Below are 12,514 nucleotides of genomic sequence, written 5' to 3'. Positions count from 1 at the left end.
ATTATCATTATCATTATCATTATCATTATCATTATCATTATCATTATCATTATCATTATCATTATCATTATCATTATCATTATCATTATCATTATCATTATTATTATTATTATTATTACTATATTTAATACTGCATAAGATTTTTTGACACAATTTTGACTATACAAAAGTTCACGTAAAAACGTAAAAGGTAGATATATTAGTACTTTTCGTTAAGATAATGTTCTTTTTAATATTTTATTTATAGATCTTGATTCCAATATAATTTAAAAAGTGTTTTACCTTCATTTTAAGTTGTACAAGTCCAAATAAAAATGATTATTAAAGGTTGTAATTTAAATATATGATTATAATAGGTTGCCACATTGTGCTAATTTTATATCTACAAGCAATCATAACAACATCTAGTTATGTGTTGCTATTAAAAAGATAATTAACTACTGCCATATGATTATGTAATGTTTCAGTCATAATACCTATATAGGCAAAATTTTCCAAATCACTTCTATATACATGCATATTTCAACAAAATACTTTACTGCAAAATGAAAATTACCCTCTTTGTATGTGACTGGAGGCTTCCTTCTATGTTTTGGTCTAAAGAATGAATCTACAAGCAAAAAAAGGAAAACGAATAACATTTATATAAAAGACGAAAATAAAGCACAGGTAAAAAAGAATATAATTTGGGAATTATTAAAAAATATAATTATGTATGTACATATAATTATAAATTCAATATTTTAAAATAACTCAAAACAAAAAAATAGAAAATAATTTTCAGAAATCCATTATTTCATCTAGAAATTATGTACATTTAATATTTTACAGTAATTAACAAAAAATGATAAAAAACACACCATATTTTTGTGTTCTAAAGTGAATCTGAAGCATATGTACTGCATTGTTTACTTGAATATGCAAGAAGTATCAATAATTCCAAATTACATTCGTGGTGGCTTAAGGGCGATCGAGATGAATACGATATAATGCTTTGCCGTGGTGTCACAAAACTTCCTTGCATCCAAGGAGGGCCAATACTGCTTTGTCTTCGTTGTATAATTGTTGGTGGTTCACTTACAGCTTCTGCATATGGAGGGGCTTCATCGTAAGGAGGCGGAGAAAATACAGGGAAACTATCATCGGGAGAGGCAGGTCGAGGATTTAATTCAGAATTAGGAGGAGAAGAAAATGACATTCTTTGTGGTTCTAAATAACCCTCCAAAGACACTGTCATTACGGCAGAATAAGGAGAAGGTGGCGCTTGTGGTTGAATTATAGAGCTGCGGGGAGTAAGGGGCGCAGGTTCTTCCTCATCGATAGGGGTATGATAACCTGCTGGAGTAGACTGTTGCGAAGTGCCAGAGGTACAGGATGAGACTGATGTAGAACGAGCTAATGGTGGACGTTCTGAAGAAAACGTGTAGTTGAATTTATTGTTGATTAGTTTAACATAATATAATTTTGTAAATTTATTAGAAGCTCAACATAGTTAATTTTTAAATATAATAATATATAATAAACCAATTTGTTGCTTTATTTTATAGTCAGAATTTATTTTTTCAAACAGAGAATAGTTTAGATTTTAAAAATGAAATTTTTATTGGACTTTAAAGGTCAGAGTAATTATACATTGTTGGTGACATTCTGGCAAAATAAATTTAGTATTATATTTAAATAAAACATTCTCAAGCAAGTTTCAACTGTCTTCATATAAAATTTGTGTTTAGCTGCTTGCATCCACTGTAAGTAGCGATTTTAAAATTGAGATGTTTAACTTATCAGGTGATTTCATGATAAAACAACATCTGTATTTAAGAAGTCACAAACACAAACAATAAAAATACTTATATTTCATTTATAAAATATGTGAAATAATCGTGAGGGTAAGATCCCGTCCTTACGCTTTATGCCATGCTTACAAAAATGGTGCTACTTCTGTGTTGATACGAGCTATTAGTTATTCGTGTGTATTTCCACTAAATTTTTTATCTATTCCCATAAGAAAAAATCTTGTATTTAGTTTAGGTGTGCCGAACTTGAAAATAAGCTAGTCTCCCATTCTTGTAGTAATCCAGGGAGATTATTGCAAAAAATAAAGATAGTTGTTACTATTTAGACATCTGGTGAAAAAATGGTCTAATTAATATGTCGTTTACGAAGTTGACCCATCTCCAAAATTAATCTTAGAATGCTTTCATTTCTAGCATATTGTTTTCAAAGTTCAAATTTTGCATGGAAGTCTTCTGACATCAAAGCTTAAATCCCTTGAAAATGGCAAAAAATGGTACTGATTTTCAATTAAGTTTTCTATACTTTCACTTTCTCTCTCGAACTTAAGAAGCAATTTTAAGTGCACTTGTCACGGGATTGGAAAACTTGTTGCTTACACTGATATTCCCGTACATTCCTTGTCTGTTTAAAACACTATTACAAACGCCCAGGGGTGAATCCAGATAAAGAAAGCATGATTCACTGTTATTGTCTTTTGTATTCGATAAAAGACAGGACCTGACACAATTGTTTTAAACATTGGGCGGCTGTTTTCCCTTATGTTTGAGCTACACGTTATTATGTTTTAATATAGAAATCACCTTCTCCATACAAACCATGACAAACTAAATGGTTAGCACTTGTTCTTGGTTCTCAAAGAGTTTGTTAAAAATTAGGCTTTAACTAATTATGTTATAATTTACACTCCTCTAGTCACATCCAGTACCTCGGAATAATACTTATTAAATTAGACAAAAAAAAAAATACAATTGTTTTTTGAATTACATTCTTTTGCGTCATCTTCTCTAATATTTTTCTTAATAAACCTAAATTTAAGTGGTCATTAAAATGTAATTAACACCACCACCAATGAAAAGCATAATGATTATATAATACAGTGTTAATTTTATTATGTTACAGCACTCAAAATAACTGAATTTTAGATTGGACATTATTTTCAAATTTCTCATGGTACCAAAATACAATGTGGTATAGAAAAAAATATTTATGTTTAAAACCATATCTCTAAATTCAATTATCATGAGGCTTAATTGTGTAAAAGATATCGAGTCACTTTTACCCAATAGGTGTAAAATTATTATTACCAATAGATATTAGACTTTTAAAATTATGAATATTAAATACATTTAAAAATATCCTAGTATGATCCATCAACTTACCCCTTCCAAGTTGAGGTCTATCTTTATAACTAACACCTTGCATTTTTTGTTGGTTTGCTTTAATTCTGTCCATCTTCTGTTTAATTTTCTCCAAAATTCTATGTTCTATTTCTTCTTGATCCTTCATTGTTTTTAACCTCATTTCTTCTATTAATTCAGCACCTAGAATTAAATCATACGACGTAGTAGATTGATCAACAAATTGGTGATGCACGTATACAAAAATTATAATAAATTTACCAGTTTTAATAAATTGGCCAACAAATTGCAGGTAAGATAATAACTAATTTTAATTTATATAAATTTTTTATTACAGCAGTTGTATTAGTGTGGAAATAAGTCTATCATGGTTGATGTTTAACCAGTGAATTAGTGATGGGCAGAATCGAGTATATTTAAAAAGCGAGCACTTGGTTTAAGAGATACTTTTAAGAATCAAATGATTATCCCAGAACTGGGAATCGGGAACCGAGTGCCTGACGGAAGAATAAATGGTTGAATGATGAACGTTATAATCATGGAATGGGGGTAGATTTATAATTTTACTATATAAAGTTTTGTGTAGAATTATTTAAATTGGTTGTTTTTTAAAAACATTTTCTAAAAATTATTATTATTTTAATATGTTCTTTTATTTCCAATATTTTTAAAACCATAAACAATATGTGTGTAGATATATATTGTTTATGATTTGATTTTTTTTCTGTTTTTAAGTGTAATCCGTTTGTTCAAGTGAGAACTATTTGATAACCACAGAGACCTAAAATTTTCAAATATGCTAAGATTTCAATTCATTCCAATATTTCCCATATTCAAGTAATTACATCTCACCCGATATTTGCTAATAGAGAACTTTTAAGAATCAGATAGTACTTCATTTTTCATTTAATTACTACAATGAATTAGCCAATATATTATTTATATAAAATGGTGCCATAAATATTGTGAATTGTGACAATTTATTTGTCAATTTATTAAATCAAAATATATTAAATATGACTCCCAGGTATATTTTTCAATCTGTGGATTTTATCACATTTATTTACTACCATGCCCATGAAGAGAAAAAGTAAAGATAAACATTTTATTTTACCTCGAGATGCTAAAATTGTAGTTGCTTTAGTCTCATCGACCATGTGAAAGAAATTGTAACTATTAAAAATTCGTCTTTGAATGATTAATAATCCAAAACATATACCATCCCATGCTATTCCTATAAATTCTCTCGGGACTTTACATATTTTAGGATCAATATCATCCCCTATGTCTACATTTGGTAAATTCAAATTCCCAAATTTTCTAACACAACCAATTCCTAATACTTGCACAAGCCAACAATAATCTGTTGGAATATTCTGAATATAGATGCAACCTAATATTTGAAACGAGGTTTTTAAGAAAATGACTGTCACATTATATCCTAAGAGCCACTGCCACCTAAAATATGTAAAAAATCTAAATATATGGGGTGTTCAATTAATAACATCCAAGTCACCAATAGCCGATGAAAGATAAGGTAGATAAAATAAAATTTTGATCAGAAAAGCTCCATTTCCGATTTCTGAAATACAGCACGTTGAGAGTTGAAAAAATTAAGGATATTTTTATTTAAGCAATATTTTTCAATTTTATCATGGAGAGTACAATGTGGAACATCAGGTAGAATTTCATATAAACACAAATAATCAGAGCCATGCAAACTTTATTCTGAGGGTCCTTTAAAAAAAAAAAAAATAAATAAATAAAGGGGAAAAATAAAATAAAGCAGATATAATGAAATATTTTAAATTTTCAATGAATTTTAAGTCTTATAAATTGTATGTTTTAAAGTTTATTGTAAAAAATTTATAAGCTTGCTTCGATCATATTGCTAGAGTATATATTAGAACATGATTTAGAATTAGTTAAATAACTCCATAATAATGTTTTTCTGTAATCAAAAATTTTTATTATTATGGTTTCTTAGAGGTAATGCAAAAATATAGAGAACTTAATAGGTCTGTTCCAACAGGAGTCAGGAATTGGTTCTGAACCGTTTGAAATGTGCATCCAACTAATTCCTGCAATATATTCACTGAAGAAACATTTAGAACTTAGCTGGCCAAACATTTCAAACGGTTCGGAACCAATCCCTGATTCTTGTTGAAACAGACCTAATACCATGTGGCTTCCAAGTATTCCTTTTCAGTATTTTAGCCTTCATCAGCATTTCTCCTTCAGTTGAAAGTTGTCAAAACTTAAATTGTTAACTTTGGGGTTATATATGTACCTATGTACAAACCGACACGAATAAGTTTGGATCAGACATATCTCCTCGTACAAATGTGCACTGGACACGGCAAGAGAAAGCTCCAGGTAGCCACTATCCCAAATTGCCGTGCATAAGTCTTATTCCTTCTAGGAAAGCAAGTTGATTCTCACTCTCGCACAGCTCTGCCTGAATCAGAAATGCAAACTTATTTATGTTGGTCTGTCTATTTAGGTTAAAATGTCCAAATCTCAAAACTTGTATATTTAAATTGGTTATATTTTTCTATTTAGAGCTATGCAGTTTATCCAACTGTTAGGTAGCCTACATTTATCTGCTATATTTTTTTATTACTAATTTACTTTTTCCAAGTGAAAGATCACATGACAATTGGTGGCAAACTATTGTTTACGTAAGCATAAAAAGAACATAAATGTTGCAGGTTTCATCAAAAAGTAACTAGAATTGTTCATTTTCTTGGAAAGTATTTATTTAATTTTTAATTTTTATCCCATCCCCTTCAAAGTAGTCCCCCTGTGTAATTTTACACTTATGTCAACATAGTTTCCAATTTGAGAAACACTGGTAATACGCCTCTTTAGGTATCGTATAGAGTTTGGTTTGCAATTTTGCCTTTATTCTATCTATCTATATTTATCTATTGTTGAAAAATGTCCTTGAAGTATTCTTTTGAGTTTGGGAAATAGGTAAAAGTCACAGGGGGTCATGTATTGGATAAGAAAAAAATGGTTAGAATGATCTTCACATTTGACATGCTTTTTTCGGTCTTCGCTCCTCAGAAACCTTCTATTGAGATGATTGAGCCGTTTCGACGTCATCGTCACATACCCACGTTTCGTCACCAGTTATAACAAGTTTGAGCAAGTCTGGGTCATCAGTAAGCATTTGTTCAGTGAAGGCTATGCGATGTTGTTTTTGTTGAAAATTCAGTAGTTTCAGAACAAATTTTGATGTTCGAGTCATTCATAAAAATCACTTCACATGAGCCATATGAAATTCCTATTTCTTCAGCAACCTCTGATGGGGATTCTTCTATTAGAATGTACAATCTCTTTAGCTTTTTTCACGTTTGCATTATTGGTGCATATACTAGGCTGTCCAAACTCTCTGATCTCACATTTCGTCACACAAATAATCGCCAAAAACACTGAAGTAAGATTTACCTATTTGCTCGCTAAATACTAAGCGTACTATTTTTCAGTAAGAGTCGGTAATATACAGATATACTTTAAATACTTTATCAGTTTCCACATCCATAACCTCATTATCAATTACAATTACCCAACTAAATACAGGTTCGGAAAGTCCCCATGGTACATCGGCCGTTACGTGAGAGAGATAAACTAAGTCATAGAAATCCGTGCGATAGACAAGGATGGCTATAGTGAAGACGTTTCATAATCTGAATAGTCACTCCCACTTCTAACCCAAAACGGGTCGTGACTATTCAGATTCGGATTTCTTTACTTTACTTTGTCGCTCTCATGTAAAGGCAGATGGACCATGTGGATTTTCCAGCCCTGTATATCTTGACTAGTTTCATGGAGAGAACCCATATGTAAGCTAGCTGTATAGCTTTGAAAAAATTTAGATACTGAAAACTTAATTTTGTTGTTACATAAGTTCTGGAACATATTCTAGGTAAAAATTACTTTCAAACATTTTGTCAAGTAATTTTTAATTTTAAATAAAGTACATTCTTGGAAAATAGAAAGGTTAATTTAAAGTAAAATATACCTAAAATTAATAAGTAGATTTACAATTAAAGTTGAAAAGAGTGGCTACAATTACATTATATCAATTAATTAAGGTTTTTATGACTGGTAAAAGAAACTAATTTGTATTTCAGAAACAAAACATTTTTCGACAACATTGTATTTGAACCACCCCCCTTTATTTTCATTGTCGAATCTATTGGTGACGTTTGGCAGATTAGTAACTGAATATTTTGCATCAAAATTAATACACCACTAAAAATGAGTATATTTTTTTATTATAGGTGTATCCCTCAGTAATGCTATTTTTTATTAAGATTCGGTTTTACAGAGAAAGCAAGTTTTTTTTTTAAATTGATTCACCCTGTAAGGTGCGTCAGCTAAAATGGCAAATATACCTGTATACTTAACAAAACTCTGCCCCTATCTTTTCCAAACAATTTTTTGTTTGATTAACATTATTATCTCTGTTATTAATACATTAGATTAAAGTGCATCAATTTATTGCAAAAATTTAAAAACCTACACATAACAGTAACAACAAAATAATAAAACATCAGTGACTAGAAGCAAAAACGAGAACAAAGAAAATCAATCAATATTTCTAACAATAAAACCATATGGATAATTCACTCGATACCAGAGATTTTTATCAGTCTTGAAAACTGAAATTTCATTAAAAATTTCTTGTAATTAAAAAAAATTGTCAAAAGCAAATTAGTAATTCACAAGAAAATAACTGAAGTTCCTGTCCATTTTTACTCATGCATAAATTTTGATGCAAAGTATGTGTATATTTTAAGTAAGAATCATGAAAGCTAAACATTAGCTAATGCCCATTTGCTCCGAAGTTAATATGCATTACTTAACAATAAGTCATTCTTAAGAAGGCTTAATTGATTGCGCTGTTCGCTAAGCTTTAAACAGATACTTAAATGTAAGCCTCCATTTAACAGCTACTTAAGATGTTATTTAATTTCATATAAAACAAACTTACCTGTAGATATAGATGGATAGTTAAGATTCATTATTCATTATTCAAAATCAGTAATTTATACTTTTTACTATGATTTTTACTTTATATGCAATTAATAAAAAAGAAAAAGAACAAGAATCTAACATAAAGTAATGAAAGTTACCAGAAGTAACTATATTTCTTCACTGTTGCCAGTATAAAGATGTACTTCGCTAAATACGGTTTATAATTATTGTTCGATGCAATACATTAACAAATTAAATATAAGTTAATATTAAAAACGGCTTTATTAAGTCGTTCGTAGTATAATTTCCATGCAAAAGGGCATAAGTGATGCACTATTCTCACAACAATAATTTCTGGTTAAAAGTAAACTGAATTTGTTTATACAGTTTTGATAAAATACTTTAGAAAATATAGTATAAATTCTACTAGAGACAACATATCAGTTAGAGTAACTAAAAAAAGTATAAACAAAATCATTATTTGCACCCTCTTTTAAGATAGACGACTCAAATATTTTGTACGAACTTTTATGATCTACACTTACTGTCTCAGTATACTTCGAATTGGTCGGAGATAGAAATCTGAGCCGTGCCATAAAAACACAAAGGCACCTATCAAATAACCAATGGAAAATATATTAACACGATTTGTTCCTGCTAAAAATACTATTGCCAAAGTTATCCAAAGAAAACTCAGCAGAATGCCTTTCTTGAATATGTCCAGGTAAGATCTAAAAAAGTTTAAATAGACACAGGTTTTATGCGAAAAAATTTAATAGGTGATAGAACTCACAAAAATTTAAAAAAAAAGTTCATACGAATATGTAAGTTTTAAAGCCTTGTTTTTGAAATACACGATGTTAAAGTTAATAAAAAAAAACTTTTTTCAAATATTTCAAAAACTATTTGGTCAAATTTGATCAAATTCGGCAAGTTTTTAGAAATAAGTAGAGGGCTTAATTTGATGTAATTAGATCCTGGGGCGGTGCTGAAAATGTGAGCTCACTACAAATTGTTTTTAAGTTTGATATTATTTTTAGATTGAGTAATTAGAAATACAATTTTGTCTTTTTTTTATTATTTAATTTTATTGCTGAAATTAAATTTATTTATACAGGGGCAGGCAGAAAAAAGAATCTTATTTTTTTCTCAATGTGACGTGCTGCGCATGAGCAGTACACAAGGTGCTTGCACGAGGGCTTTATGCTCGCCCTTGGTTTCCCGACTGGCTGCATGGAAGGTTGTATTGAGTATCGCTCTCTGCCGCCTGACCGTTTAGTGTTTAGTACTGGCTCGTATATTAGTATACAGGGTGTCCCATAAGCACATGATCAAAAAGGTATTGTGACATTCTTTGGCTCAAAAAAGACGATTTGACCTAAATTCTATTAAGAAAAAATGCCTGGTTCCTCTGCTACTGACTGTCACAGTTCTTGAAAAAAAATATGTTTTTTGTAATATCTGGAGAATGTTACGATGGATTTTAATGAAACTTGCTGTGGACTTGTTCCTAAGTAAAACTCATGTTTTGATGAAGCAACCGCGTCCATCTGCCTTTGGCTAGTGGTAAATTCTTGTGTATGAGTGTCTTGGTACAAGAATTACCAGAACTTTTTATTTGGTCGTTGGAATTAATTCATTTTATTTTTATTGATGCATCAGTTCTTTTTCGAGATTTTCGTGCTCTTGGTAAAATCTTGTAGCATTCATGGTTTTTACGCAAAAAATTTTTTTCAATTTTAGACAATCATTATCACTACTACTCAAGTACAACAACTACTCGCTACAATTACTACTATCGTAGTAAGCGATGATGTCATTTTATAATAAATGAATTGTTTCCAGCGACCAAATAAAAAATTCTGGTAATTCTTGTCCCACGACACTCAAGAATTTACCACTAGCCCAAGGCGGATGGATGCGGTTGCTTTATCAAAACACGAGTCTTACTTAGGAACAAGTCCACAGCAAGTTTCATTAAAATCCATCTTAACATTCTCCAGATATTACAAAAAACAATTTTTTTTCAAGAACTTTGACAGTCAATAGCAGAGGAGACAGACATTTTTTCTTAATGGAAGTTAGGTCGAATCGTCTTCTTTTGAGCCAAAGAATGTCGCAGTACCTTTTTGATCATGTGCTTATGGGACATCCTGTATATGTGTAACTGTGAAAGTCTGACTGTGATAGCATTGAATAAACGTTTAATGCCGACAGAATTTTTATTGATAGTAGGCTATAAACGTAACACTCAATAAATAAGAAAAACAAAAAATGTTAGAGACAAAAAAAATGTATTTTTAATTTTTTTATTATTTATCACATTTAAAAATAATATCAAACATATAAAAAAGCAGTTGCGTGCTACTATAAAATATATAGTTACTATGCCCCAACGCCGCTTGCAGAATAATTAGATTAAATCTAATTGCATCGAATCGGTCAAGTACTTTTTGAGATATTTCAAAAAATAACGTTTTTTTAAACATTGTGTATCTAAAGCTTTAAAAACATACAAATTCAAATAAGTTTTCCTTTCTATTTTTGCAAGTTATATCCCATATTAAATTTTCTAGGTTAAAATCTGAGACAACCTTTAGAGAGAAGACAATGGAGTACAAATAATTTTATCTATGCCGAGTATTATGCCTGCATCAAATATTATTACCTTACGTATGTAATAAAATCTGGAACGGGGTTTACAAAACCTTTTTCTTCTGCATGATGTATAATGCTCTCATTGGAACCACCTGCATAATTTTTACCGGCATACCTTCTCTCAATTCTAAATACAACCCACTGCCTTGAAACTATCAACAACAAAATAAAATCACAAATAAGCTTCTTCACTGGAGGAGGATTATATTTGTCCAGTAAGAATGCCCAGTCTTGTAATGCTCTTAAATAATTGGTTTTATCCCACGGGAATTCTAAAAACAAGTTCATCAATTAACAAGTTGTTACTAAAGTCCATTTGATACATATTTTTATTATATAATGCAAGATATTTTACTTTATAAAAGTAAAAATTTATAAGGAAATTTTCAATATCTGCAAGTACAATGTAATTTTGTAATTGGCGACGATCAGATACATAGAAAAAAAAACTCAAGAAAACAGTATCAATTAATTATCAACATAGGCTGTAAAAGCCTTAAAATCATTATTAGATTTTAAGTTAACAAAACAAAATACATTTTTTAAACATATAGTTGATTTATGGGTAGGTTCTGCTTTAAAGTTATTTTAATATTTAGTATTTTTTTTTTAATTACTAAAAATGGCCAACCACTTGTGAGAATTTCTCCTGCAATATTATTTTATATATCGATGTCTTACCTTGACAAAGTGTCGGAGGAAGACCTACAGCCATAAAGTACTGAATTGGCAATAAGACAGCTATAAATATGAGATAAAACACCCATACTCTAGATAACACACTTCTTTTCATGGAAAAAAGTATACATAGCCAAATAGAATAAAATACTGCATACATATCCATCCTTATACCTATTACAGCAACTGTAGCCATCAATGAAATCTAAAATTAAATGTGAATTATAAAAAGATGACGCAAAAGGTACACCATACCAAATACCTCCAAACCAAACTTGTAGAAACCATAATTTGCAAAATATTTCAAACATGTTTTTAAATCTTTATCAGCATCTGCTCTAGTGACCTTGGGAAACATAAAGAATGCTCTTGTAGTTGGTCGTCCTCTTGAAATTCGATAATAATGCTGCCTTATTAATATTACAGACCATAAGGTAACAACCAGGGTGTATGCTATATTCCACTTTACTAGGCGAGGCACAGCATTAGTTTTATCAAATCCAAACCAATAGGCATTGTTTACTTTATACGTATCATTTCCAGACTAAAAGAAGATTTAATGATCATGATTATTCATGTACTGTGTTTTTGACATATGTTAAATAAAATTATTTGCTCATGACACTTTTATTGTTGGATATTATTTTTTAAAATCAAAAATTATTTCTTAGTATTATTCAGTATTATACAACAATAAAAAAATACAACTTTATACAACGTAATTCATTTTAATGCTATTAACTTAATGACTAATAATTTATTTTGCCTGAAATTTTTACCCCTTCACTATCCTGGTTTCTCTGCCAAAATGGCAATTATATGGCAACTGTGCATAATGTTATATTGTTTCCTAACTTATATTACTTATACTTATTGGACAGTATTAAAATATTTTAAGTTTAATCAAATATAGTAAAGTCTACTTCTAAAGATACATCTGAGCATTTGGCTGTAGCGATTGTTGCCAATATCAAAAACCAATAAACAAAATAATGCATGCCTCAAATTATAGCCCCTATATTGAGAGAGTATCACAATGG

General features: G+C 29.9%; 1 protein-coding gene across 6 annotated transcripts in view; it reads right to left on the bottom strand.

The window, feature by feature from the left end:
- Positions 1-12,514, bottom strand: part of LOC108913781 (piezo-type mechanosensitive ion channel component) — a gene marked incomplete at its 5' end in the record, with an annotated part of 120,390 nt that overhangs the window by 86,942 nt on the left and 20,934 nt on the right. For 5 of the 6 annotated variants that reach the window (XM_018719402.1, XM_018719406.1, XM_018719408.1 and 2 more), the window contains 7 exon segments: positions 557-610; positions 3,174-3,335; positions 4,267-4,610; positions 8,684-8,869; positions 10,807-11,068; positions 11,478-11,679; positions 11,737-12,018. In XM_018719402.1, coding sequence (XP_018574918.1) covers positions 557-610; positions 3,174-3,335; positions 4,267-4,610; positions 8,684-8,869; positions 10,807-11,068; positions 11,478-11,679; positions 11,737-12,018 — 1,492 coding nt within the window. 6 annotated transcript variants of the gene reach the window in all.

The sequence above is a fragment of the Anoplophora glabripennis genome, unplaced genomic scaffold, assembly GCF_000390285.2.
Source record: "Anoplophora glabripennis isolate ALB-LARVAE unplaced genomic scaffold, Agla_2.0 scaffold1009, whole genome shotgun sequence".
Lineage (NCBI taxonomy): Eukaryota > Metazoa > Arthropoda > Insecta > Coleoptera > Cerambycidae > Anoplophora > Anoplophora glabripennis.
Note: the sequence above shows the minus strand (reverse complement) of the source record. Positions and strands in the feature narration are given on the sequence as shown.